General features: G+C 54.4%; 11 protein-coding genes across 11 annotated transcripts; 5 read left to right on the forward strand and 6 right to left on the reverse strand.

Annotated features, from left to right (window-relative positions):
• Positions 1-1,083: 1,083 nt before the first annotated feature.
• DICSQDRAFT_71349 (uncharacterized protein) lies at positions 1,084-1,599 on the reverse strand (the record flags this gene model as incomplete). Its single annotated transcript, XM_007370664.1, has 1 exon — positions 1,084-1,599. A coding segment is annotated over one exon (516 nt), but the record flags the coding sequence as incomplete, so codon positions are not given.
• A 3,248-nt stretch (positions 1,600-4,847) lies between these two features.
• On the reverse strand, positions 4,848-6,793 carry DICSQDRAFT_130045 (DnaJ-domain-containing protein; the record flags this gene model as incomplete). The annotated part of the gene is made up of 8 exons (XM_007370665.1): positions 4,848-4,856; positions 4,882-5,703; positions 5,758-5,824; positions 5,878-6,119; positions 6,178-6,360; positions 6,408-6,425; positions 6,486-6,587; positions 6,677-6,793. 8 exons carry the CDS (start codon positions 6,791-6,793, stop codon positions 4,848-4,850), a joined length of 1,560 nt encoding a protein of 519 aa, XP_007370727.1.
• A 303-nt stretch (positions 6,794-7,096) lies between these two features.
• Positions 7,097-7,643, forward strand: DICSQDRAFT_174808 (uncharacterized protein; the record flags this gene model as incomplete). Its single annotated transcript, XM_007370666.1, has 5 exons — positions 7,097-7,154; positions 7,206-7,285; positions 7,345-7,413; positions 7,467-7,506; positions 7,570-7,643. The coding sequence occupies 5 exons, from the start codon at positions 7,097-7,099 to the stop codon at positions 7,641-7,643; spliced, it is 321 nt and encodes a 106-aa protein (XP_007370728.1).
• Positions 7,644-7,819: 176 nt separating this feature from the next.
• DICSQDRAFT_150395 (uncharacterized protein) lies at positions 7,820-9,420 on the reverse strand (the record flags this gene model as incomplete). The annotated part of the gene is made up of 7 exons (XM_007370667.1): positions 7,820-8,037; positions 8,092-8,191; positions 8,240-8,463; positions 8,516-8,931; positions 8,990-9,110; positions 9,179-9,271; positions 9,324-9,420. 7 exons carry the CDS (start codon positions 9,418-9,420, stop codon positions 7,820-7,822), a joined length of 1,269 nt encoding a protein of 422 aa, XP_007370729.1.
• Positions 9,421-9,663: 243 nt separating this feature from the next.
• Positions 9,664-10,783, forward strand: DICSQDRAFT_157876 (APC10-domain-containing protein). The gene is made up of 6 exons (XM_007370668.1): positions 9,664-9,863; positions 9,945-10,068; positions 10,120-10,180; positions 10,244-10,422; positions 10,473-10,574; positions 10,634-10,783. Exons 1-6 carry the CDS (start codon positions 9,722-9,724, stop codon positions 10,707-10,709), a joined length of 684 nt encoding a protein of 227 aa, XP_007370730.1. The 5' UTR covers positions 9,664-9,721; the 3' UTR covers positions 10,710-10,783.
• A 212-nt stretch (positions 10,784-10,995) lies between these two features.
• Positions 10,996-11,846, forward strand: DICSQDRAFT_113017 (uncharacterized protein; the record flags this gene model as incomplete). The annotated part of the gene is made up of 4 exons (XM_007370669.1): positions 10,996-11,103; positions 11,160-11,542; positions 11,611-11,691; positions 11,744-11,846. The coding sequence occupies 4 exons, from the start codon at positions 10,996-10,998 to the stop codon at positions 11,844-11,846; spliced, it is 675 nt and encodes a 224-aa protein (XP_007370731.1).
• Positions 11,847-12,151: 305 nt separating this feature from the next.
• Positions 12,152-16,232, forward strand: DICSQDRAFT_183780 (uncharacterized protein; the record flags this gene model as incomplete). The annotated part of the gene is made up of 11 exons (XM_007370670.1): positions 12,152-12,358; positions 12,470-12,564; positions 12,623-13,109; positions 13,172-13,226; positions 13,284-14,431; positions 14,504-14,632; positions 14,709-14,983; positions 15,052-15,211; positions 15,263-15,862; positions 15,916-16,130; positions 16,189-16,232. The coding sequence occupies 11 exons, from the start codon at positions 12,152-12,154 to the stop codon at positions 16,208-16,210; spliced, it is 3,393 nt and encodes a 1,130-aa protein (XP_007370732.1). The 3' UTR covers positions 16,211-16,232.
• A 432-nt stretch (positions 16,233-16,664) lies between these two features.
• Positions 16,665-17,716, forward strand: DICSQDRAFT_71402 (uncharacterized protein; the record flags this gene model as incomplete). Its single annotated transcript, XM_007370671.1, has 5 exons — positions 16,665-16,779; positions 16,900-17,057; positions 17,126-17,261; positions 17,328-17,453; positions 17,511-17,716. The coding sequence occupies 5 exons, from the start codon at positions 16,665-16,667 to the stop codon at positions 17,714-17,716; spliced, it is 741 nt and encodes a 246-aa protein (XP_007370733.1).
• A 163-nt stretch (positions 17,717-17,879) lies between these two features.
• Positions 17,880-19,108, reverse strand: DICSQDRAFT_150400 (uncharacterized protein; the record flags this gene model as incomplete). Its single annotated transcript, XM_007370672.1, has 6 exons — positions 17,880-18,262; positions 18,318-18,350; positions 18,409-18,549; positions 18,608-18,630; positions 18,683-18,771; positions 18,860-19,108. 6 exons carry the CDS (start codon positions 19,106-19,108, stop codon positions 17,880-17,882), a joined length of 918 nt encoding a protein of 305 aa, XP_007370734.1.
• A 620-nt stretch (positions 19,109-19,728) lies between these two features.
• DICSQDRAFT_150401 (DEAD-domain-containing protein) lies at positions 19,729-22,337 on the reverse strand (the record flags this gene model as incomplete). Its single annotated transcript, XM_007370673.1, has 9 exons — positions 19,729-19,841; positions 19,902-20,055; positions 20,116-20,172; positions 20,226-20,251; positions 20,975-21,060; positions 21,124-21,377; positions 21,439-21,739; positions 21,792-21,890; positions 21,964-22,337. The coding sequence occupies 9 exons, from the start codon at positions 22,335-22,337 to the stop codon at positions 19,729-19,731; spliced, it is 1,464 nt and encodes a 487-aa protein (XP_007370735.1).
• Positions 22,338-23,687: 1,350 nt separating this feature from the next.
• Positions 23,688-25,874, reverse strand: DICSQDRAFT_141204 (ras-domain-containing protein). The gene is made up of 8 exons (XM_007370674.1): positions 25,293-25,874; positions 25,145-25,225; positions 25,029-25,072; positions 24,904-24,966; positions 24,823-24,851; positions 24,683-24,758; positions 24,581-24,619; positions 23,688-24,525 (listed from the first exon to the last, which is right to left on the reverse strand). The coding sequence occupies exons 1-8, from the start codon at positions 25,423-25,425 to the stop codon at positions 24,325-24,327; spliced, it is 666 nt and encodes a 221-aa protein (XP_007370736.1). The 5' UTR covers positions 25,426-25,874; the 3' UTR covers positions 23,688-24,324.
• Positions 25,875-25,957: the final 83 nt, after the last annotated feature.

Here is a 25,957-nt window from a genome sequence, read left to right on the forward strand (position 1 = left end):
CCGTACCCATGGGTCCGTCCTCATCAGTATGAATGAGTTTGCAAGGGACGGTGGCACGCTTCTCAGAGGGAGGAAACGGTAGTCGATGAGACTTGCCCCACTCGCAGCCTTCACAGACAGGCGCGTTAGCAGGCGGAGGATCGATATGATCAACACCTTTAGAGTTCGCAGGCAGACGCGAAATAGCTTCTTTGGAGGGATGTCCAAGTCGACGATGCCACGTCCAGTAGTAAGTGACAGCCGGCTGAACAGAAGCCTTTGCGTCGCCTTTCGCAGGAATTTGGAGGAACATGTAGTAGACATTCGAGGTTTCGATGCACTTCCCCTCGAGTATCTTAGTTCCTTCAATCGTCATACCAGTTTCGGTGCTTCAGAGAGCGACCGAGAGAAGATAGAACAGCACTTTCCACCAGCAACAAGGGTGTGGCCTTTCCGCTCAACGGCTCCACAGGAGAAGAGCCGGCACGATGCATTCGGAAGATAAACGACATGGCTAATGGTGGTATTGACCCAACAAGAGCCTTCGACCCATGTACGACCACGAACAGTGCTTTCACCGGGCGCATAAAGCGGCGAACCGGCTGCAGCAGTGCCAAAGACCATTGGAGAGGCAAACTCCTCATAGGTGTCAAAGTCGTCGAAGTAAGCAGTGATGTGTTCCGAAGCACCTGAGTCCATCAGCCAAGTAGTCAATCGATAATTGTCTGAAGACGAGCCATAGAAAGAAGCGGAGATCGATTGCGAAGCTTCAGCAGTAGTAGATACTAGTACATTGGCCGACGAAGACTCATTGATGGTAGTGTGCGAGTGATTATGCGGAGGTCCATTGTCCTTTCCCTTGCCCTTCTCGTCCTTCTTGTTCCCCCCACCCTTCGGCTTCTTCTTAGGATACTTCTTCCAACAAGAATATTCATTGTGAGTCTTGCCGCCACAGTGACCACAAGGGCCTTTCTTCTTGGGCTTGGTCTGAGAAACACGAGTTGCTGAAGTGCGGTTTGCTATACCCGTCTTCTGGATGTTCTCGTAGGCGAGGGTCTTCTTGCGAACCGTTTCGACCTTCAGATTCTTGAGTTTGACTGAAGTGAGAAGGCCGGAGATCAGGTTGTGATAGGACTCAGGAATCTTGGACAGAACTAGCATCGCCTGAAGGTTCTCAGGGAGCTCGAGCTTACTATCCTTGATTTCCTTAAGATGAGTGACGAGTTGGTCAAACTGGTGCTGGATGGGCTTCTGGTCGTCCATACGGTCCGAAGCGATAAGGCTTTCAAACTTGTACCAGACAGCAGTGGTGTCAGGAGTGCCGAAGTTGTCCTTGAGTGCCATCCACATCGCATCCGGTTGCTTGGGGTCGCCATCATCGTCTTCGAGTAGACGATGGAGCGAACGATCGACCTTCATCATGATGATACCCTGGGCTCGCTGAATCCTAAGTTTGTGCTCCCTAAGTTCTTCACCGTCACTGGGAGTAGTTGGTGTCGAGTTGGTGACGTTCCAGGAACCAATCATGATGAGATAGCCCTTCATCTGCGCAGCCCAGTTGGGGTACTGGTTGATGTTGGAAAGGGACGTGAGAGAACTCGAGTCGACCTTGTCCGACATGACGAGGGAATGGAGTAGGAGATGACGATCAAAGAAGTCGTCTGAGTGCGATGGAGGTGGAACGCCAAAGAAAGAATCGAAGTCTTGCTTGAGATAGAAGAGAGGGATGGATACCGGGACTGGCGTTGGAGGCTCTAAGTCCGGTAACCCAAAGGCAGCAGCGCGGATAAACGGTTCGGTTGTCTGAGGATCGGAGCAGAGGGCAAAGGGGAAGCTCGAGGGAAAATCTTCTGGACTAAGTGGTCCTGAAAACCGATTGGGACAGATATCCTCGTCGCACTGGCGCCACTCTGCAGTATCAAGCTTGTATGCTCGATCACAACCGTCCTCAAGGTCGTAGATGTGAGATAGACCTTGACAATCGAAAGGAGGTTCTTGTTCTTCGGAGGCAGGATGGTTAGGGCCAATTGCTTGCTCGACCTCCTCGTCAGAAGAGATATAAGGTTCCGCTGCTGTTGTCGGATCCAAAACAGCCAGAAGACAGGGAAACGCGATGTAAGATGGAGAGCCACGTGCAAAAGCGACAAGATATGAACACCTATTGAGGCAACCAGGAAGCAAGCAAGCTGGAGATGCCTACAACCCGGGTAGAAGTCGCCAACTGTGCCCAAGAAAAAATAGCTAGGTATGTATGTAAAAGGCTATCGTAAGGAGGGTCCACACGGTTGTCCTCCGGTCCTAAGGTCACTAACGACCCCAGTACAAGTGCTGGCGGGCGTAAGTGCGTGGCCTGGCACAGGGATACCTAAAACCCCGTATGCCTCGAAAGCGCAATAGGGTGCTACACGATACTAGATACTAGACTAAAAGCGCTCATGGGCACAACTGTGCAAAGTCACCGTGGCAGCAGTGTCGGCAGGCACAGTCAAGAGTTTGGGATAGTGGAGGGGATGCACGGGCAGAACCGAGTGTCGACAGAGAGGGATGATGGGTGCACGCAGTGATAAATGTCAACACAAAACTTCGGTTAGAGCACAGGGCTCATAACCTGATAAACTCGGGGCTGTGAAGACAAAGATTAGATCCGACTAGAGTCGAAGCAAGATCTTCAGTCAGTAAGGAAAGACTATATTGCAATAACCAACTGTACCTAGAGTCGAAGCAAGACTACAAAGGTCAAGTAAGTAACTACAAGTTAGAGATAGATGTAACGAAGTGCTCACTCTTCAGTCAGTAAGGAAAGACTGAAGAGGGAGGATGCAATCTGAAGTCCTTATATACTACAGAGAAGTGTCCATGACTAATCGAAGAGTGGTTAGTCACATGTACCATAGTGCGATGAATAATACGATGGTGAAAGAATTGTGATGTATCGCACCATAGGATGAGTAAGAGATGAGTAAGGCATAGACCTGTCTAGACCGTTCTGGAGTAGTACGGATTGTCCTAGACAGTACCAGAAGAGTCCGGAAGCATAGCTATAGTACACGAGTAGAGAGTCCCAAATATGGTAACATACTACATGAGCGACTACAGCTAAGCGCTAGGAGACGCATAGCCTTGTGTAGTCCGGACTGGATAAGTCCAAGTTCAACAAGCACGACGGGCATTGGCCAATGTCCCGGACCCAAACTGGGACAGAGAAATGGCCTGGGAATGGATGCCTGTCACAGGTCATGTCCCAATGCCTAGCTCCGGACCCGAGACAGCGGGCACTCTGATACCATAAAGAGGATATTGGCGCTCGAGATTGTCCAACAAGGGGTATATACGCTTATGTCTTTGTCTTTGTCAGCCTTGGTATTCCCCTTTAGGGATTTTAGCGCTGTATGGCTCAGGTCCGGAGCTAGGCTTTGGGACATAACCCGTGACAGGCATCCATTCCCAGGCCATTTCTCTGTCCCAGTTTGGGTCCGGGACATTGGCCAATGCCCGTCGTGAAGTAGTGCTAAAATAGCGCAAAATAGTACTACAGTAGTGCAAAATAGTGAAAATTAGAGGACCAAATTTGCAGTAGTGCTATAGTAGTATTATGTTGGCACTACATGGCACTATAGCAAAAGTGATAGTGAAGAGTAGTTATAACTAGTACCAAGTATACTAATTAGTGCTTAGTTGCACTACTAAAGAAGTGCGTCTGAATAGTAGCTCTAATGTAGATGCCATCTCTGCTAACACTTGCTAATATAGATGAGATTATCTGAATAGTGATAATTAGTGTCAATTTGCAAAGGCTGTTTTCCCAGATGTTGGGGGTACAGAGGTCTCTGATATATACTACTGTACATCTGTGGCTACATAGTACTATACAGTACATCTCGAGCCAAAGCTTCTTTCGAATAAGCAAGGCATCCCTACAAGTAGATCTTGGGGAAAAAGAGTGTTCGCTGACGAAAGTCAGAATTGTTGAATGGTTCCGAGACCTTCATCGTAGAAGGAGAACGGTGGTTTGATTCCCCTCCCTCATGGGAGCCGTCCATGAACTATACAGTACATTCCCAGGATGCACAGTTGCACAGAGAAGTAGTGCGTACACAGCGAAGCTGTGTGTGTACCACATGAGTAGTACAGCCTCAGTTATTGCAGTAACCGGTTGTGCCATTCCATATCTTGTGACAGCTGTGTTAGGCAAGCTATGTAAACCAGTGCCTGTTCAACACTTTGCCTTCCTAATATGGTCAGTACCCCATAGTATATAAGGAGGCCTGTAGTCGGTAGAGGCTCCCCACTTCTGTTCTCCTCTTTGTTACCTCCTGTATCCCTATATCCCTCAATCTAGGGACTTGTGTGATACTCTCTTCCCCCGTGTGCGACACTGTGTACTTAGATAAGTCTGTGTGATAAGTCTAGATAGACTTGTGTTAGTACTTCAGCATAACAGGCAGGGCACTATACGGAGCACTGAGAAATGTGAGGGTGGAATATGATGGAATCTATAGTGGTGTTGATACTGTTGAGGGAAAATCCTAGTCTAAACCATGGAGAGGCAACAAAAAAGTGTCATAAGCACTATGCAGAGTGTGACTATAACAACTATGTTCCAACTCTTAGGCCACTATTGATGTTCTCAGTTACTCCATCTGTCATGTTGCCTTTGGTCATCACATCTAAATAGCATTCCAGTCTTATCTCTTGATAGCTGAGTTGATAATTATATCAATTCCTTCTACCTCGGGTTCCTCGCTGACTATTTGACTGAGATGAGGCTAGTGCATGGCTAGGTACATCATGCAGATGAGCAAAGAGCTGTGTCCTACTATGGAACCTGGCTTGACACATGTTGCATGCCTATAATGCGCTTAAAAGCTCTACACCACCTGTCTAATAGAAGGAACAACATACCAGCTCTTGGATCGATACTTCCTTTGCAGATGCCTGTTTAGCAACTTCTCGTGCGCGGCGCTTTTCCTTCTTTGTCGGGCCCCGCTCCTGCATCTCGCTCTGTGTCGTACTGCTAGCCCTGCCATCTTGAATGTTGCCAACGGCCAGATCTTCGCCCACAGAATCTGGATCAATATCTCGCTTCCGCGTTCGCCGCTGACTCTTCGAGATGACTTCGGGTGAAGGTGAACGCGCAGAAGTATTCTTCGCCTTCTTCCGTTTACTCTTCGGCAGCGGTGCCTGGACTCCCTCCTCCTCTACCACTGCCTCCGCAAGCTCACCTTGCTTACTGTCGGTTACGGGAGGCTGCTCGGGTCGATCTGTAACCCGCTGCTCAACCTCGTCTTCGTCTGACCCCGAGTCGGGAGGCCCCGCATTCTCCAGTGGATCCCCTTGGTTTTCTTCGTCTCCGTCCAAACCGAGCTCGTCGTTTTCCTGCTCCATCTCCCGCTTTAGCGCCTCCACCGCCCTCATATGCTTCCGACTGCGTTCATGACTGTCCCAAGCTGCCTCGCTACGGAAGCTCTTCCCGCATGCCACGCATTCCCATTCCTCTTCGTCCTCTCCCTCTGCAGCAGCCCACTCTAGATCGACCGCGTCGTCTCTTGCCGCGGTCTTTTGCCATTCTTGCTCCACGTAAACAGGCTGTGGCGCCGGAGAAGAGGTAGCTGTCAGACGGGAGGTAGGCGTGCGCGCACCCTGAGGAGTAGATTGACCTTGGGCTTGACGGGCGAGATGTGCTTTGTAGCGAGGATCGCGCTTGCGGATGAAAGTCGCAAGGGACTGGAACACATTATAAGGTACGCGGACCAAGGGAGATCGAGTCGCATGACGTACCCGAACTGTGTCGTTATACTCCTTCCTGGCCTCGTCTCGCGCTTTCTTGTTGTCACGCTCCATCAACCTAAAAAAAGAATACTTGAGACTAGGTAGGGCACGGAAACTGACACTACTCACCTGCGGACACGCCGGTCCGGAGCTTCGGCCATATTCCATTGGTCTGCCCACTCGAACTCCTTGTTCGTTACGAAATTGATCCAGTAGTTGTAGAATGTACGCGCGCATTGGTTCTTTTCCTCCTTGGTAGGCGGGAGCCACGGCCAGGTAGAGAGGCCAAAAGAGGGAAGGGGTGTGTCGTCGTATTGCTTTTCGTCGTGCGCAAGCCGATCGAAGAGATTGCGGTAGATCGTAAAGAAGCCCTAAGTGAGGTCGTCACAATTTGAGCCGAGATAGCATCAGAGAAACAGGAACGTGTACGTTTGGCCCGTCATCAAGTCCGTCCACAATGGAAGTATCGAAGAATTGCGCGAGGTGCCGGACAGTGAGTCCGCGATCCCGCGCCCGAGGCGGAGGAGCGCCTTTCCTGATCTCCTCAAAGACCGCAGCAGCATCTGGCTCCGGTATCAATGAAGCACGATGGCTGTCGTACCACGCTCGCTCCTATAGCAGATGAGAGAAGCCAATTGGAGATTGACGGGGAGACGAACCTGCTCGTCGCTGAGGACCTAGATAACGTGTGAGCTCTGGCGGTATAGGTCGCGCGAGAGGTCGCAGGGTCGACGGACCTCGTAAGCTTGCTGTATGGCTGCGAAACGATTTGTTGCGCCTTCGATGTCGTGCGCGTTCTTGTCTGGGTGGTGAACCAAGGCGAGTCTTCGGAACGATTTCTATGTTCACAGGAGGAATGTGAAGGGGAGAGATACAGAATAGGATCGATGAGATACGGTGCGCATGACAAACTGCGATAGTCTCATACCTTGATCTCTTCTGCCGTGGCGGACTCTTCTACCTCGAGCAAAGCATAGTAGTCTGGTGGACCGCCTGCTCCGTCCTCCGTCTCGGCACCTCGTGCGGTCGATGCTCCTGCCCCCATGTCTAAGGAATATTTCTATTGATGCGGTGTATCTCAGACGGAAACGCGAAATAGCGGTCAAGGTGAAGTAACGGATGGAGGTGTTCAGGAGGCAAGGATGATCGACGCGAGAGCATTCCAAGTGTGTTAGCGCCCAGGGCCGATCTAGCCGAAGGCGCTGGGAGGCGTCACGAGCGGGAGTCGCATGAGCGCAAGCGTGTACCGCTGTCTGAGCTTTCTATCATCTCCGTCTCACAGTCGGCCTAGAAGTGCAGTCGTAAATTAGTCTACAGCATCGCAGCCTCTCTCTATAGGCCTACCAAAATGACCTCCCTCTTCGGTGCCAGCAGGAGCCCGACCAGCTCTCCCTCCTCTCCCGCAGGTATGTCCTCCCTGTGTCCACAACTCATCTCTTCACACATCTCCTATGCAGAGGTGGCTGCTCGCCTTGAGTCCATCAAGACCTCTATTCGCAGCGAACTTGCCTTCCAAAATGCACAAGAGCTCATGACCGTAAGCACGGCCACCCACATCGTCGCCCAATCCATGCCTCATCCTCCTCGCATGGGCAGAAAATGCACGACAAGTGCTACTCCAAATGCGTACCAAAACCTGGCAGTTCCCTTACCAGCTCAGAAGAGGTATGTGCACGTGCGTGACATCAGCTCGCCCGGTTCTCAACGTCTTTCTACAGAAATGTCTCACGCAATGTATGGACCGATACCTCGAAGCCTGTACGCTGTCTTCCTTCATCTCTTACTCGTGCGCATTCTTCTGACACACGATACGATCCTCAGTCAACATCATCACCAGAACCTACGTCACACGACTCAAGAAGGAGAAACTCGACAGCCAGGCTCCGTCGCTATAGAATGCATGAACGCGTACAAAATCACCCTGGCCTCTACCGTCATATACTATATCATCTAATACGCATCCCCTTGCGGGCCTTTGACCATTCACCAGTGAAGCTAGAGGTTCGCTGTGCATTGCTGGCAGCTCGGTGGGGGCACGGCGAACTCCGGCGGTGAGTTATTAGCGAGGAAACTAGTATATTGGAAAGTTTCTGTCAACTTCCTTCGCCCACGCTCTTAGACCCCCAACCAAATCCTTTACTACCCCTTCCTGTCCTACATTCCGGAATGCGTCGACAGCCAGCTGGGAGTCATTCCCTAGGCGACAGACGATGTAAACTTCTCTATCGTCCACCATGGACTCCTTGTCCCATTGAGACGGATTCGCGAGGAGCTCCTTGAGGGGGATATCTGCATGACTGCCTGAGTTACGTGGCCTGAGTGTACAGACCGGTCACGACTCACTCATGGACCCTGGGAGATGGCAGATCCCGAACTCAGTGCGCGGACGTACGTCCAGCACACGCACACTACTTGCTCTATTCTCCAATATACGCTTGAGCTCCTGCAAACCAGTCAGCACGAAAATGTCTAACAGCGACAACGTACGAACCTGGGCGCGTACTCGACTGTCTGGCTTCCCCTCCGCAAGTCCCTTCGACACCCAGTCGGGCCTCTCGCCGCCACAGAATGCGACGTAGTCCGTATCCTCAATCTTGTCCACTTTCTCGCCTTCCACCCCGCATGCAGGACATGTCGCTCTCCCCGAACGCAACTTCACGCTACGGAAAGGCGGCATTGACAGGGCAGAGTACATGAGCAACGATGGTCTACCGTCTGTGATGCTCCATCAGACCCGGACGATCGGATGGCTCCTTCATACACGCACCGTGCAAACCTGTTATGATCTTGATGGCCTCTAAAGCCTGCAAGGTCCCGATGACGCCGGTCACCGCTCCCAATATCCCAAGTTCTTCACACGAGCCTGCCATCTCGGGGGCTGGCGGCTTAGGAAACAAACACCTGAAGCAAGGGCCCCTCTCAACTGCCGGTGTATCATTGAGCTCGCCTCCACCGACATCTCCCTTCAGCGGTAGGTTGTAGACGGCGAGCTGGCCCTCAAACTTCTGAGCAGCACCGCTGACCAAGGGTTTCCCGAGGCGGACTGCGGTGTCAGATAAGAGGTACCGTGTCGGCAGGTTATCCGTGCAGTCGAGGATCAAGTCGTACGGTGCAAGTAGCTCGATGGCGTTCAATGCAGATAGGGCGCTTGTTATGGCATTGACCTTGACGCTAGAATTCAGCCTAGGGTTGAATGAAAGTGTGTCGGTATATAGCCAGAGAACATACAGCGGTTACCTACTGCTTGACCGCCTCCGCGGCGGAGAGCACTTTGGGCATGCCGACCCTCGACTCAGTATGTAAGACTTGGCGTTGTAGGTTTGAGAATTCGACCGTGTCATGGTCTATGATACCAATGCTTCCTATAGTGAGACATGCATCGTGTGCATCAGTTCGCATCTAAATGCGCGGACATGTGATGTAGACCCACCTACACCAGCAGCGGCGAGGTACTGAAGGGCTGGACATCCAAGGCCACCCGCTCCGACGACAACCACAGAGGCCTGCGAGAGCTTGATTTGACCTGGCTTCGCGAGATTGGCTATAGCTCGCACATAGAGAACGTTCACACTCGCCTTCCAGTCCGAATCCATCGAGGATCATCTGTCGCCCATACCGACGGTAGTCCTCTAGTGGTAGCGAGGGTTGAGGTTCGACAGACGAAGCAGCCATGATGAAATCTATTATACAGTCAAGCGGTCATCCATAACTCGCTACGACGAGCAGACCGTAGTAGTGGTGAAGAGAGAAGCCCGTTCAGCAAGCTTATAAGCTAAGGTTAACGCGCCTTCAAATTCGCCGCCGTCGTCTCAGACCGGCCCGCTTTTCCCGACATGCGCTACCGAGTCTACGCCACTCCGACTAGCCACCACCGTCGGACCCGTGAACTTAGTACTAGTGAACGTTGAACCACTTGGCTTTTGACTCTCAACACGCACGCGGACGTCGCTCTCAGCTGCCATCGACGTGAACAATGGCCAGTGCGAGCGCCGTTGCCCCAGTCATCGCAGGCAGTATTCCTGTCCCGGGAGCACCCATCGTCGGTCGCCGACGAATGCCCGGAGGTGGGAATGCCGCAGCTTCAGTCAACGATGGAGCACCTATATTGCACCCAGGTGCGTCTGCCCACGACGTCCAAGCTACCTATACTGACACGTCGCGCCCCTCTTCCCCTCACCGTCCGACATCTCATGTAGGCAAGCTGCCGCCCCGGCTACCGTGGCCAGACATTGGGCACCTCGCCAAGTGGTCGGTTTCTTCGTTCAAGTTCGGCTTCGGGGCAGAATGTCTGACAGATGAGGACCCCGATACTTTCTGGCAGTGCGTATCTCGTGTCTCCCCTCTTCGCACCGTCCTTGACCCTCGAACCAGCTCCGATGGACCACAACCACATTTCATCACGGTCGAGTTCCCTCGCAAGGTGTCCATTCAGGTGCGCCTTTCTATATCTTGTGTTTATGCCCAGCGCGCTCATGCGTAATGTACAAATTGACAGAAGTTGTCCATGTACCTGAGCTTCCCGATGGATGACTCTTATACCCCTGCGACGATCGCTGTGCGGGCAGGAACTGGTCCCGTCGACTTACAAGATGTTCGGATTCTGCAGGTGGAGAAGCCGGATGGGTGGATTACGTTCGACGTCTGCATGGAGCCAAACGAGGATGGAGACGGATTGTGAGCCCTTGATGGTGTTCGTGTTGCAGATTGCTAACGACCGGTAGCAGCAAACACATTGAAGCCTACATCCTCCAAGTGATCATTCTTACCAACCACATGAATGGAAAAGACACGCATGTGCGTGGTTTGAAGGTCCTTGGCCCTGTCGAGTGCGTTTCATCCGTTCATATCTGGTGCAGACGTGCATTGACATCGCGTGCTGCGCCAGGGCAAAATTGCAAGTGTATGAAGAGCCTTTTCCTTTTGTCTCGCCTCAATTCAAGATGTACGAGTGCATTCGTTGAGTAGGACTTGATGAAGTGTATAATAGTCGCAGTAGATACAAAGGCAGCTGTGTCATATCTGGAGCGATTTACGCGTAACCCAACGCTCCCGAGCCGGCTGAGCGGGCCCGTCCGTGATGCCGGAGCTCAGCCACAGACGCGTCTCCGCACGCGACGGCCTTGCGCTCGAGCCGCCCTGGATACTTGCTTTCTCTCTACCACCATCGTCACCCTCGTGTGACCTCGCCTTGGCCACGCGTCGTACACCAGAAACAACGTGTGGACGATTTGGAACGGTATCTGCACAATGTCAGAGACCAATGCAGAACCGGGGCCGTCTACGGTCAAGGAGATAAGAATAACAACCCATGGCAAGATCAAAACTTGGGTCGCTTTTGCGTTAGAACACTTCAAGGTGCGCATACAAGTACCTCAGATCGCGTGCTTTGTTGAAGTGAGGCGATAGCACAGAATCACGAGGCCGCGCCCTTAGTGTTACACACATTGCCCGCGTCCAAAGGCAAGGCTCCAACCGTTGATGATCAGGCAGGCGTGCAAGACGATGCGCCTCAAGGCCACCCGCCTGGGGAAAAAGACAATGTCGCTCGACCGAAAACCAACGGCTTGCATCCAACGATGTCGACCATCCCTCGACTGATCTCGGTCGTGGAGATTATCAAGCGAGAATATCTCAAGACGCTGGACCCCACGCTCGCGCGACAAGGATCGTTGTCTGGACTCCACCAATACAACGAGATTGGTAGCCTGGAAGGAGAGGGGCTTCTTGAAGGATCGGGCAACGACGAGCAGGATAGACAAGAGGCCCTGTTACAGGCGCTCTCAGGAAGAAACCAGTGCGTGTCCTGCCACCTGCGCTGTGCTAGCCCTCTATGTGACTCCCGTCCCATCCACATATACCCAGTCTGAAGCAAAAGAGAACAGCATTCATGCGGGTGACGCTGTGCCGAAAGGAGGCCCCCGACTTGGTGCGAAGGGGCGCTACGTGTGTGTTCTCGCCTCCGAGACTGGATGCACCCTAAGACATATCATCTCAGGTACCAGCAGCCGGCTGTGCGCAAGCTGACCAAGTCTACGCGGGCGCGGCTGAAGAAGAAGCAGAACAAGGCAGAGAGGGCTCAGGCCGGGGTTAGCGTTTAATGATAAGGGGGATATCGTCTGTAAATATAGTATGGACTGCCGAATGCGGGTATTTGTTGTCTACAAACAAGGAGTGCCTGGCCTCGCGCCTTGGACGCTCGCCGCCGTCGTCCCCATCGTCCCGCTCGTCACTCTCCCGCCCGCCGTCTCTCCCGTCCCCCAACCGTCTCTCCACCGCTTGCTGCTCTGCACCACCCACCAGCGTTGCTTTGAGTACCCCCTCGAGCACACTGTCGTCCCTCTGATCGGCTTTCTCGTGCTTGATCTCCGGCGTGCTCTAAAAAGGTCGGACGCCTGTGCCTCCGATGCCTCGACGCACCGCGACTCCCGCCACACCCGCGCCCCCCGCGCCCTTGCCCCCGCCCCCGCGCGACCTCGCCGCACTAGAGCAACAGGACCCAGAATGGGCCGCCAACCTCCACACTCTCCGCCGCCATTGGAAATGGGCCAACTTCTCCCAATTCTTCTACACCTTTGCCCCTCTCCTCGCCATGCCCGACGTCTTCCTCTCGGTAAGTGTATATCTATTCTCGTGTTCTTTTATCGTGATCGACGTGTCATTACTCCATCCTAACCATTCCCATCACCTCCGACACGTTCTAACGCGCTCCCCGCCCTTCCAGGACGTTGAAGACGACCTTGCGCGGGGCACCAACCTCTACATTCCCCGCATCATGCATCGGCTACTCTATACGCTCTCCCAGGACCGTAAACTCAAGTCAGCTTCCCTCCAACTCATCAAGCGCTTACTCCCTGACCTCCTACCCTCTTCACAGCATCGACAACTGGCAGACCGCCCTTCGTCGACAGTACATGCGACGTGATCCTACTGCAAATCCTATTGGTCCTGAGCCCAAGGTTCCCTCCCGGGACTCCTCTCTCGTGCCCTCCGAGGATGACGAGGAGGAGTCAAAGGAGCATAGTTCAGAAGCCGAATCCAAGCCCAAAGACGACGCTATGGATACCGACGGAGACCAGCAGAGCGAAGCAGGCGTTACAGCAGAGACTGCCAAGGAGGAAGATGGCCAGTCGTCTGTTAAAACGAAAGCTGAGCCTCGTGAGGAGGACGAGACGATTCCCAAGGAGAGCGACGATGAACCCGTCAACCCTCCGAAGGCCGAGGAAGAGGAAGAGAGCAAGGACTGGCTTCAGCTCCCAATGCTGGAGAAGCTCGATTCCCTCCACCTTCTCACCGAGTGGCAGTTCCAGAACCCCTACAGGCTGCGACAGTTGATGAAGGATGACGACGACATGGCCAACTGGGTACGTGCTATTTCTACGCTATAGAGTCCATACTCATGGACGAGTCGTCTGTTACCCCATAGCGCATCGAACCCATTGGTTACGACGCCAAAACAAATGCATATTGGTTGATTGGTCGTGCGTACATCGCTCCGCCACCATCGCGCGACATGCTGAACTTACTATCTTCCTCAGCTGACCGCCTCTGGATCCAACGTGCACCACCCAAAGCTCCTCGTTCCCGCACCCTCAAACGCAAGCGTCCTGCAGCAACCCCGAAGAAACGCGTCAAGGCTGATGAGTCCTCGTTCGACGAAGATGAGGAGGACGAACCTATCATCCGTTCCAAACGCTCTCGTACACAGTCCCAGTCCAAGGCGACTGCGTCGCAGTCTCGCTCGCAAACCCACACGAGCGGCCGCGCGACACGGACCTCCCGCCGCAACGGGCGCCCATCCGGGCTCGACATCGACGTGATCTCCGCCGGCAAGAGCACGCGGGCCGCGAAAGTCCAAGCGAATAAGAAGCTGGACATCCAGGCGAAGGAGCTCGCCGAGTTCCAACGCCAGGCGGCTGCTCTCGCGCGCTCGAGCCCGCGTAAGACCCGTGCTCCTGCGAGTCCCGCGAAGCGTATTACCGGGACTCGAGTTAGTGCTCGGTTACGTCATGCGGGCGGGGCAGGCGACGAGGATGACAGCGACGATGAGTGGCAGCAGGTTCCTGATGAATGGCTGCAGGAGTCTGCTTCCCCGTCGAGACGCACGAGGACTCGTACGCGGAGCGGTAAGGGCAAAGTGTGGCAAGAGGAGGAGGACGAAGATCAGGAGCGGGAGTCCGAGCCCGATGCAGAGCAACAGCAGGACGAGGAGGAAGCAGCGGAGGATCCGGTTCAGGAGCAGGCTGACGATGAAGAGCGGAAGTATGAAGCGCAGCAGGATGATGGAGTTGAAAGGAGGGAAGAGGGAGGAGAGGAAGGAGGAGAGAATGCCGACGGAGCTGGACAGGACAACGGCCTTCTTCAGAAAGCTGGTCTCGAGAGTGGCAATGTCAGCGATCTCACTGACCTCTCTGAGCAGGAGGCAGAGCCGCCAGCTGATGAGGACGATGAGGAAGAGGAGGAGGAGGAGGCCCCTAAGGTACCACGGAGACGTGGTCGCAAGGCCGCCTTCGGTGTTCGGAGGTCTGGCAGACGGGGTCGAAAATCGAGGACCGTCAACGAGCAGCCTGAGCAGCAGTTGTTTATTAAGAGGGCTGTTAAGGAGGCTGAGCCAGAACCAGATGAGGAGCAAGAAATGGAGCCGCCGGCTCTGCCATTGCCTCTAGACTTTGTTGAGTGGGAAGCGGTACGATTAATCCTCGACGCCCTTTTATACCGTACTGTGTGCTGACAAACCACCTTTGTTCGGTTTTGACAGATCGCTATTACCCTCGCTGAGTGGGAACACGTTGCCGATCCTTTCGAGAAAGCTACGCACTATCTCGAGAAGGCGCTCTACAAGATGCTCACAAAGAACATCGTCCCGATTGTCACGGAGGAACTCCGGGTATGTCCCTCACGTGAACCCCTGTTTCCCATTTCGTGACACAATGTTCCCTTACTTTGCAATGTTGCATGAACAGGAAGCGGAAAAGAGACGTCGCCTGGAGGAGGCGATCGTTCATCGCAAACGTTCTTCCCGCATCGCAATGAAAGAAAGCGAGAAAGAAGAAGCACGTCTAGCAGCGAAGAGGAAGGCGGAAGAGGAAGAAAAGCTGGCACGTTCGCGACGGCAAGAAGCTCGACGGAAGAAGGAAGAGGCCGAACGGGTCAGACGCGAGCGTGCACGCGAGGAAAGAGCGAAGGAGCGCGACGCACGGGAGGCCAGAGCGAAAGCCAAGGCCGAGCGTCAGGAACGGTGCGTAAAGTGCAATCTAAATGAGCATGAATGTTACGGCGGTCTGATCGGTCGACACGATGGTTCAGGGAAGAAGCTGCGGCTGCACGATCTACAGCGACGCCGTCGGTCAATGGCACCGGGCCGTCAAGCTCCATACAGCCAAGTCGCGTTGTCACTCCTAACGGCGTACGGACTCCCGACTGGGTTCTCGATTGCGAGGTGTGTCATAAGCAGGGTCTGAACATGGTGAGTGCTGCGCTCCCTTTCGACAACATTTGAGGTGCGAGCAATGCCTAGGACGATGGACTACCTATGGTTTCGTGTGGCTCCTGCAACCGCTGGCAGCACATCGCATGCCATGACCTCATGGACCAACGCGCTGGTCGCCACAGGCGGGACTGGGACAAGCAACAGTTCTTCTGTATACGCTGTCGTCAGCGTGCCGTAGATGGCGGCGCGTATATAAGTCACAGATCTCAGCCTCTCCCAGTGCATCAGCAGCCGTATGCGTTGCAAAATGACCATGGCCCAATCCACTTGCAGAAGCCCGGTGGGATGGATCCGTTTGCACACTCTGATCCACGTTACGGTCATCGGTCTCCCGTTGAGAACGGCGGGGGCTATCCTCAACAGTACATGGCAAACAACTCTCCTCCCGTACCCTACGCAAGAGCATATACAAGTGCAGGGCTGCCTTTCAATCATTACCAGCCCGAGCAACGAGAATTGTCCCGTCCTGCTCTTCCCTCGCCTCAGGGCTCGTGGAGTGGAAGTAGCAGCGGCTACGCTGCTAGACCGGAGCAGATGTCGGGGCGGATGCCAGCATCGCACTTTGTTCCACAGTACCAACACAACGGCGGGGTTTACGCGAGTAATCGCATACCCTCTGCGTACCCGGTATGTTTTTCACAGCTGGAGTACCGTGTCCAAAGGCTGACGACCCTCGGCAGAGCCATTCCTCCTCCTCGGCACTGCCATCGTTCAACGATTCCCATGACCCTGCTGGATCCATGTCGAGCTCTCGCTGGCAGCCACCGGCAGCGAATGGGTACCATCCTCCGAACCACAACGCCGTGCAGGAAGCGGCTCAGTCGCTCGCTTTCATGCACGACGGAATCAGCCGGTATAGCAGCCACAGCTCAGGCTGGCCTGCGCAGTCGTCTTCGTACGGGCAGCACTCGCCGACATCTTCTCAACCACTTCACTCATACCCTCACCTGCAGGCACCATCCCCCACAAACATAGATCCTCTGACAGGTCAACCGTTCCGCTGAACCCTCATACGCCGGCAGGCTCGAACACATAGTAGGTGCATGCCCTGCCTTTATCTGACTTTGATCAAGGTATCGAACAGACTCTTGCTGGCGCAACCAGCCCCCTGTTTGTGGACGTTCTGTTGTTCATTATCGTTTACTTCGTACATATCTGTCGTAATTAGCGTCATATCTGCCTGCTGTGCAATCTTGTGTAGTGGATGGAACTGTAGATTTAGGTCCCGTCATGACTTTGTTTGTAATATCGCACCTTGTGTTAATGTCAATATAGTACGAAGCTGACAGACGGCCCCAGTGACTTCTAGATTGAGTACGGCAACACAAGCGCTCGAAGCATGTAATGGGAGCCCACTACCGCAAACGCAAGTTCTTGCTCTTACCCACATCAACACCAGGCCTCTCATCTCAACTCCTTTGCATGAGTCATGTCCGAAACTAAACTGCCTGCTCCATCTACCAGTGCCTCAGAAACTCCTGCGGCGGAGCCACCAAAGCCTGCGTTTAGGTATTTCCGTGCTCCCACTTCAGCTCAGCAGCCTCGTAGTATGTCTGTCGTTCCTTCCTCTCCTCCATCTAATTCTGCCGCTTAAGATGTTCTCGCATATTTATATTCTCCCCTCGCAATCCATCACACTCGCACCACATCGTCCCATTGAGTAGCTCAGCTTCCAGATAACTACTTCGACACCACCGTCGCCGATGTCGCTGCCCAGCAGGCCTCCCTGACCGCTAGGAGCAATGCACTCCAGAATGCCCCCCTGAAGACTGCTGCGATACGCGAGGCAGAAGACAAGAAGCGGAAGGCACGTTGGCCACAGGTGCGCCTCCCACTCTCCCGCTTCCAGCTTGAGCTTCCGCGTTGAAGCGGTCCACACACCATGGCTAGACAACGATCAGAGTACGCTTCCCTGATCGCACCGCGCTCGAGAAGGTTTTCTCGTCTTCGGAGAACATCAAGTCCGTGTACGCGTTCGTGCGCAGTTGCTTGAGGGAGGATGTCAAGCCGATCAAGTTCGTACTATGTGAGCTCCTCCCGCTGTGTCCTATCATCCGCGCCTACAGTAACCTCATACGCCGATGTCGAGAAGACCAGTCTCCTCCTAAGCGCGAATACAAGGTCTCAGACCCTGCTGTCCGCAATCTATCCCTCGTCGAGCTCAACTTCGCCCCATCGTCCTTGCTCATGCTCAGATTCGAGGACGATAATTTAAACCGTATGTCGCGGTCACCTCGGCTCTATGCACTGCATTTATGTGTATAACTCCACTCAGACCCGGACGTTCCCGCACCTCTCGACCCTTCGGTCCTCGCAATCATTGAAGACTACCCAGTACCCAAGACCTTCGATGACATTACTATCAAGGATGACGACAAAGCTGGAAGCAGCAAACCTCAGAGTAGCTTCACGTTTGGGAAGAAGGAGGAAGAGGGGAAGAGCAAGTATCCGAAGTGGATGAAGCTTGGACCTAGTGAGTAGTCCCATAATCCCTTGCATCCTACTACTCACAGCGCCACCCAGAGTAGTGGACGAAGCCATCCAGAAGTGTTTTCGTTTCGTTGTATACTATATCAACAACCGTATCATTGGATCAATGTATTGCTACAGGTTTATTCTCTCCACCAGTCCAACTATCTCCACTCTACAACTTGGGAACATCTCCATTGGTCAGCGCGTGGTCCCACAAAAACGCCACCGCCTCTTTCACCATCGTCGGCGAGCACGTATGGCCAATTCCAGGCTCGACCAGGAACTGTTTCACCCCGCCCTCTTCCTCTCCGACATTCAAGCCTTCCACAAAACTCTCCGATGCGTTCCATGGCACAAGCGTGTCCTCCTTCCCGGATAAGACCAAGATCTTCTTGCCCCGGTAGGGATTCGTGCTGTCTGTGGCGGTATACGGTGCGTTCGCTGGGTCGTGCTTCTTGAGGTACTCGAGGAACGACTTCGGGAAGTATGGAGGCTCAATGGGTATTGACGATTGTACGGCGCGATCAGAGATGAGCCTGAGGTAGTCAGGGCATCCTGATATTCAACGTCAGTACTGGGATGTGCACGCTACGGAATACCGCGCACTCACCGATGATCGGGATGCCCAGCTGGATCCTAGGCTCTGCAAGCCTGGTGTCAGTATTGGAACGCACGAGCACCATTGACAATATCACACTCACCGTCCTTGAGGATCCTCCATGTCGCATGTCCCCCCAGACTGATGCCGGAGATCAACCATTGGGATATAGTCCGCTCGTTATTGGGGAACAGATAGGACGGAAGGAAGTCGATCAGGAAAGAGACATCGCGACCAGCCCCGACTATTCCGGCTTGCGTGAGTGCCAGTAATTAAAGATGCCGCAAGCCAGAAAGCCGCACCCTGGAAAGCGTACATATCGATCCTAACAACACCTCGTCAGCAAGCCCGTCCGTCACACAGTGGACGCGACTTACGCATGGCGAGCATTATGCTTGGCCGGGTCCTTGTCCCAAGCCTTGTTCGCGAGGCTGTCCACCATCCGCTGCCCATGGTTCGGCAAGTCCTGCAGGGTATGAGTATACTTTCATTCTAAACCGTGCCCGACGGGGCGCGATTGTCTGCAGGACGGCCACGGTAGTACAGGCACTTACGAAGGTTACGATCCACAAGTCATGCTTCTCTTTCGCGGCCTGCTCACCATCCTTCCTTCGCGTGTTCAACTCATCCAGGAATGCCTTCACCACGAGCTCAATAGTGTCCGCACGCATGTCCCTGCCATGGAGAAGGAAAAGGATCGCAACTGGCTTCTGCGCCGCAGTGCCGTCCGTGGCCTCCACTGGATTGTCCAAGCTGAAGACATTGACGGTGATGCCTGCTACGACGATAGCGCGCTTGGCCATGGGGGGCTATGTGGAAGTCGAGCCGCGAGCGATGGGCAGGCAGTAGTAAATCCAAAGGACAGAATTAGCTAACATGTGACTGAGACCCGGAGACGGAGTGCCGCACCGGTTTAGCCAACAGATGTCCAATCCATTTCATGGTTTCCAATGCTGGTTTGAGACTATACCCAAAGAACAGTCGAGTCATGGCTTGGCAGTACAAACAATGAGTTTGCAGGAGCAGGAGTAGAAGGGGGACGATAACAACATCACATATCGAATATAGAGCTGATGTGCTTTGCCAGCCACAGGGGGATCGAATACGATCGAAACGCACGATCGCGAGCAAAACAGTAAGCTTGTATCGGTCGCGGATTATGATGTAACGCGGGCATATGCGATGCTATTACAAGCTGTAGTTCTAGAACGGATGCAACATATAGCTACTAACTCTCCATGGGATGATGCTAGCCTCTAGGGGATGCGATGTCCGACGCACGATAACCATGGAGGATGACGACACGCGTGTGTATGCCTGGGGGAACATAGACGAAGTCCGCGAGCCCGACGCCGACATGCGCGGCGAGGCGAATTGGGAAGGGCAAGAAGGGAAGGACCGCTCGACGATGACGATTATTGTCTTACCAGCGATCATTGTTCCGCCCACCGTACCCGTTGTCGTGTCCGCCGCCAAAGCGGCCGCCACCACCGCCGCCGCCACGTCCACGTCCACCACCACCGCCACCGTAGCGACCTAGTGATGAAATACTAGTTAGACCTACCCCACACAAACGAACTGAATGACATGACGTACTCCGACCGCCGCCACCGCCGCCAAACATGGACATCTCTTCCAGTTGTGGAGGGACGTGCGCCTTTGCTTCCCTTAGAATGCCGATCAACTCGCGGGCCTGCTTAGCGTTGTCGGTCGTGAAGTAGGTATAAGACGTGCCCGTCATGCCAGCACGCTGTAGAGTAGCAAGACCGTCAGCAAGTCAGATAGCCGCATGCATGACTGAAACACTCACTCCTGTACGGCCGATACGGTGGATGTAGTCTTCGCAATTGTTGGGGAAATCATAGTTCTGCAAGAGACGGGATCGGCAAATATTGCGGCAGAGAGAAGACGAAAACTCACAATGACGTAACGGACATCCTTCACGTCTGTGCGTGCAGAGACGAGCAGCCCGAATTCGAGGCACGAGAGATTTTGAACGGAGCACGCACGAACGTCGCCAGACCATCAGATCGAGCCGAGCGAGGCGGTGAATCGGACATAGAAGGGAGAGGGAACGGAAGCCACGGTCAATAACAAAACCCAACGAACACTAAGACCACAAGCGCTTTGACGGCATCGCGACGACAGCACCGCCCCACCCAAAGGATGAAGCGGCCATCACAGCCGATCTGTCCTGTTCGTGAAAAGGTCACCTCTTTACCTCGCCTACACAGCGGCGAGGCAGGATGCGTCCGAGCTTGAAGACAGGCAAGTCTTGTGCGCGCAGTTCCGGAGTACGAGAGGTGAGCGAACACTTGCGTCCCAGGATCTGCAGCCGATGTGTCCGTAACCACAACCATACCATACCAAGAACATTCGAGAGATTGTTCATGATGCAGCTACCACGACGCGTCCCAAGGACGCAACAGTAGCCGGGCGAGGGTGGAGGTCAGAGGGAGCTGTGCAAGGATCAGGAGGGAGTCCGCCGAGTCTCGTTGCGCGCGTCGGACATCTTGGCCTGTCTTGCTCCGTCGACGTACCATGACCTAAACGAACATCTTGACTCGCCAGTCATCGACAGTCGGCGACTGGGACACTCGCGATGAAGCGAATGTCCGTCATGCCACTGTGCCACCGGCCGCAGCGCTTGCTAGAAGATGAGAACATACCAAGTCCACGGGACGCTACATCCGTAGCAATCAAGATGGGCGAACGTCCTGCCTTGAACTCGCTCAAGACCCAATCACGCTCACGTCTACGAGATCAATCAGTATCAGTATCAACGACAAAGCGAGAGATGGCGATCGATGGCACATACTGCTCCTTGTCTCCGTGGATGGCCAACGCCGGCCACCCATCTTGACGGAGGTACTTCGTGATGTCGTCGGCCACACGCTTAGTGCCGACGAAAATGAGGACCTTGGCGTTCTCCTGAGAGATTTGCTCGAGGTGTTTGATGAGCTTCGTTCTCTTCTCAAAATCGCTGACGACCTCCACTATCTGCGAAATATTGTGGTTCGCGGTAAGCTCCATCGAGCCGATGTTGACCTGGATGAAATCCTTCAAGAAGTCCTGCGTGACACGGCACATGATTCAGCGATGTTATTCATGAAACGCCATGAAACAAACTCACGTTCGCGAGCTTCTGCACATCCTTGGGCCATGTGGCTGAGAACATCAGCGTCTGCCTATCCGGACGGATCTGGCTGACAATCTTGCGAATCTGCGGCTCGAAACCCATGTCGAGCATGCGGTCTGCCTCGTCCATGACAAGGTAAGTGACACGACGAAGGTTCGTCTTGCCCGACTCCAACATGTCAATGAGACGACCGGGGGTAGCGATCACGATTTCAACACCGCGTTGGAGGTCACGAATTTGCGGGCCCTTCGGAGCGCCACCATAGATGGCAGTGTTGCGGATGCGCGAGTTAGATCTGCAAGCGAGTTAGCATGAACTGAAACGCACAGCAGAGACGGACGACGTACCCAAACTTGGTGCATTCTTGCTGGATCTGCACAGCCAGCTCACGGGTGGGCGCGAGGATGAGAGCGATAGGGCCATCGCCAGCCGTCAAGAGGGGTTGCCTGTCATGCCGGATTAGTACATGCTGAGATACCAAGCCACGCCGACGGCGCCCAAAGCAGACCGCCAACTCACGCGTTGATGTGGAGCATCGCCGGGAGGGCGAAAGAGATCGTTTTGCCCGAACCGGTCTGGGCGATAGCGACGACGTCGCGTCCGCTGAGCGCCATAGGCCACGCTTGGCACTGGATGGGGGTAGGGTTCGGGAAGCCCTGGGCACGGATGGTGCTCATGATGTACTCCGGGAAGCCGATCTCGTCGAAGGAGGTGACGGGGCGGGGCACGTTGCGGCCCTGGACCTTCATCTCCTTGAGCTTGCGGAACTCTTCGATCTCGCGATCCGAGCGGGCGGTAACGCGCTTGTCCTCGACGTAGAAGTTCTTCTCGAAGTGGGACAGCTTTTGGGTGCCCCAGTCAACGGAGCGCAGGGTGCCGCCGAGGTTGCTCATGCGGTCGTGGGAGTCGCCTCCCCCGCCCCAGCCGCCGCCTCCCCCGCCGCCATAACCGCCACCGCCGTAGCCGCCACTGCCGCCGCCGCCGTAACCGCCGTAGCCACCACCGTAGGACTGCAGCAACAGAGCACAGTGTGAGTTTTCTTTCCAAAAAGAGGCATACAGCAACTGACGCCAACCATTATGTGTAAAGAGAGTAAGGAGAAAGGAAGAAAACCAGAGCAAAAGGTCTATGAGCTTTTGGGCAGGACGTCGCGCGGGGACGGACGAAGGAGATGGAGGATGGGAAGGAAAAAGAGACGATGAGACGGGGCGACAAAGCCCATCGCCCGCGCGCCTATTATCCACCCAAAATCTCCGACGTCGCTTATGTAACACTCGGCCCATCCGTTTGCCGGCGAACCCCAAATCCGTCAAGGAGATGACTGAGTATTACTAGTGTGACCCCAGAAGCGACGGCCCAGAATGTATTTCGTGCATATCTCCATCGCATCTTCCCCCATAAATCTCGAATTTGGCACACTTAATCTGTATTGTAGACAGTATATACCCGTCAAATATGAAGGCAATCGGTGGAATTTTGCTTCGAGCATCGTGGAATTACACGTCTGACCCCAGAAACGACGGAAAGGCGCCCACAGATTGTCACCAATGGTCACGGTGCCGAAGACTGCCGATTTAAACACCGCCATTATCAGTCGTCTGATAACGACGTTGGCGGAGGGAACACTAGTCGAGGCGCTCATAATCAAAGTCAGCCTTATCTCGGTCAGTGCCCTTTGACCGCCGATACTCAATCATTGTGCAATAGCGCGCTTGACAAGGTATCCATTGCACCCCGAGTTCAGAGATTGGGCAGATACAATCCGGGACTCTACTAGTGCGACCCCAGAAGCGACGCAATAAGCGCCTGACCCCAGAAGCGACTGACACGCCTCCAGGTCTCGCATTTCCCTGTCAATAAATGTACAAACGCTACAAATAAAACTATGTGCTTCTGTACTATCACTCCCAAAAAGAACGAAGGAAATCTGGAGGAATTTGCTCCCGATAAACGTCAATCTGGGTAGGGTTCCAGGGGTTTACTAACCTTGTTGTATTGCCACAAAGAGATCGGCCCTGCCGATCTTCTTGTAACTCCAGGAAGTGTTTTGAACATGTGCACTGAGTATAATTATTCAGTTTCCGAAGGATTACGGATTGCGGTACTTGAGGAATGGGAAGGGGGTCTCTCGAGCGTGACATTCAGCATGTCCGAGGGACCCACCTTAGCTGATTCTGAACTGGGAGCGCTGACAAATTGAAGTACCCCACGCCTGCGAAACGACTCCACTTGAGTGCTGAGAACAAAGGATGCATAGGCATAAAGTGGAATGTGTGTACAGCAGCACTAGGGTGCCAGGTACGGTACCATGTAAGGTGTCCGGTAGTCGCTAGTGCGAAGGAGAACTAATCAGAACACTAATGCGTACGGACTACCGACGAACGAGAGACGATTATGTGTGCGGGCTACTAAACAGTGGTGTGTCGTATACGTATCCGGAGCCAATGCGAACCGTAGGTGAACGCAGGTGTAAGGTGTTACACGAATGCAGGGTGGGACGCCAGTCCGAGGCACTGTGGCTGTATACAGTATAGCAATCAGCTGATGGAGTAATGTAGGCAGTGCAGGCGTGCGAGACGGGTCGGGATCTGGCATGCGAAGTGCTTTGAAGGTAACGAGTGGCTGTGGTCGGGCTGTGGGTCGTAAAGGGCAGAAGTAGAAATACATGGTATGCGAACGGGGGGTTCGTGCGGTGGTACTAGGATAGGAATGGGAAGTAGCTGGATCCGGGTACTGTGTATTTTAGCGGTATCTGGTCCGTCACGACACACAAAGCGAGCGGGAGTGGGAGAAGAGCGAGCGACGCAACGACGATGCGCGGAATAGCGGCAAAAGCACAGAGAGAGACGCAAGAGAACGAGGCGGGATACCGTGGTCGTGTTACATAATGACGCACTGGTCTCTTCGCCTCCTCTTGCTCTTCGGGTCTCCTTCTGGGTACCGTTTCCGCATGCTCGCAAGCAGGTGGTCGAACGCCTCGTTGACGTGCCATCCCTTCTTAGCGGACGTCTCGTAGAACGGTACGCCCCACTTCATGGCGAGCTCCTGCATCTTCTCGCTTGATACTTCCCGCTCGCCCATCTGCGTACGGGAATTTCGTTAGACGATGAGAGGCACGCCCAAACGAGGGACTCACTAGATCCAACTTGGTCCCTACGACGACCATGGGGACGTTCTTCGCAGAAGTTGTGGTCAGCGCTCGAAGTCCGGAGCTACACGTCAAGCCCAGGAAGCGCACCTCGTCGCCGCCCTTGATCCTATGGATTTGTTGCCGGATGTGGTCCACTTCCTTCAAGGTGGCTTCCTGCGTCAAACTGCGCCAAGGCGGGAAGTCCAGTCAGGCTTTACGCCCCGCAGAAGCCGAACGGCCTCCCTTACCTAAACACCAGCACGAACCCTACGCCCCTCTGTGTGGCGTTAGCCATTGGAATCCGCAGTGTACGCAGAAGCGGCGCGCACCTGAATGTAACTCTCATTGATGCCCGTGAACTGCTCCGTCCCCGCAGTGTCCACGAGGTGCAGCTGCCGCAAATCCCCCTGGTCAGATTCCCACCCGCACCCCTCATGCACAAACGATTACGTACAAAACTGCGCTTCCCCTCGTACTCGACGGTCAGATCGTACTCCTCTGGGAAGGCCACGCCACGCGTCAAAACAGGCGTAAGCTCCACCCGCACGGCGCGGGACCAGACAGACGCACCTTCTATCGTCGGGTCGTACTGCTCGAGGAAGACGTTCTTCCCATAGCGCATCACGAGAGCGGATTTCCCGACGCCTCCCGCTGCGATCCCCGGAAGAGACAATCAGGAAGGCATGCTGGACGCGAGCCAAACGGACGCCACACTCACCGCCCAGAACAACGGCACTGTATCTCTGCACGGGCCCCCCCGCGAGGCCCGCGACGCGGTGGCGGGCGGGACTCGAACTCTTCTTGGTAAGAGAGCCGGTTCTCGTGAACGAGCTCTGGCCGGACCTTGCCATGGTGTTCCCAGCGGTGAATGCAGACGCGGCGGCTGCGGCGGCGGCGGAGTCTGCGTGGCTCCTGAAGCGATTCCGGATGGACGGCGGGAGCGATACCCTTCGGCGCACGTCGTGGTGCGACTTGTTGCGGTCAAACGAGGGCGCCAGCTTTGTTTGCTGTGAGGAGCCAGCGAGGCGGGGTCGAGACGGGAGACGGGGAGATGCGAAGTACTTGAGGCGAGCGAAACGCAAGGCTCGCGCGGGAGCAGATCCGGGATCGCGAGAAAGTGCGTCTGAGAAGAGAAGGGGCCAAGAAGAGACTAGTACAGCGCGGTCGTGCTCTATCTATCGATCCGAGCGGTAGCGTGTCGATGGGACGATGGAAAAGATGGCGGCCGCACGGATCAAACAGAGCGCGCGAGAGGACAGGAGGGAGAGACAACGGTCGGAACGAAAGAGGGGAAGAAAGACGAAAAATGAGAGACAGGATAGTAGAAGGAGGAGGGAAAGACGGACGGGAGGCGTAAGCGGTCGCTGGTGGCGTCGAGGAACG

This window comes from Dichomitus squalens (genome assembly GCF_000275845.1).
Source record: "Dichomitus squalens LYAD-421 SS1 unplaced genomic scaffold DICSQscaffold_73, whole genome shotgun sequence".
Taxonomy (NCBI): domain Eukaryota; kingdom Fungi; phylum Basidiomycota; class Agaricomycetes; order Polyporales; family Polyporaceae; genus Dichomitus; species Dichomitus squalens.

Excerpts from the sequence above, each read along its gene's own strand:
- DICSQDRAFT_157876 (XM_007370668.1), top strand. The coding sequence starts at position 9,722 with ATGGCCAGTGCGAGCGCCGTTGCCCCAGTCATCGCAGGCAGTATTCCT. Across the intron at positions 10,069-10,119 it reads GACCCCGATACTTTCTGGCA|CTCCGATGGACCACAACCAC; the intron begins GTGCGTATCTCG and ends CCCTCGAACCAG. Across the intron at positions 10,575-10,633 it reads AAGGTCCTTGGCCCTGTCGA|GGCAAAATTGCAAGTGTATG; the intron begins GTGCGTTTCATC and ends GTGCTGCGCCAG.
- DICSQDRAFT_141204 (XM_007370674.1), bottom strand. The coding sequence starts at position 25,425 with ATGGCAAGGTCCGGCCAGAGCTCGTTCACGAGAACCGGCTCTCTTACC. Across the intron at positions 24,759-24,822 it reads GGGTTCGTGCTGGTGTTTAG|TTTGACGCAGGAAGCCACCT; the intron begins GTAAGGGAGGCC and ends GCCTTGGCGCAG. Across the intron at positions 24,526-24,580 it reads TAGGGACCAAGTTGGATCTA|ATGGGCGAGCGGGAAGTATC; the intron begins GTGAGTCCCTCG and ends TCCCGTACGCAG.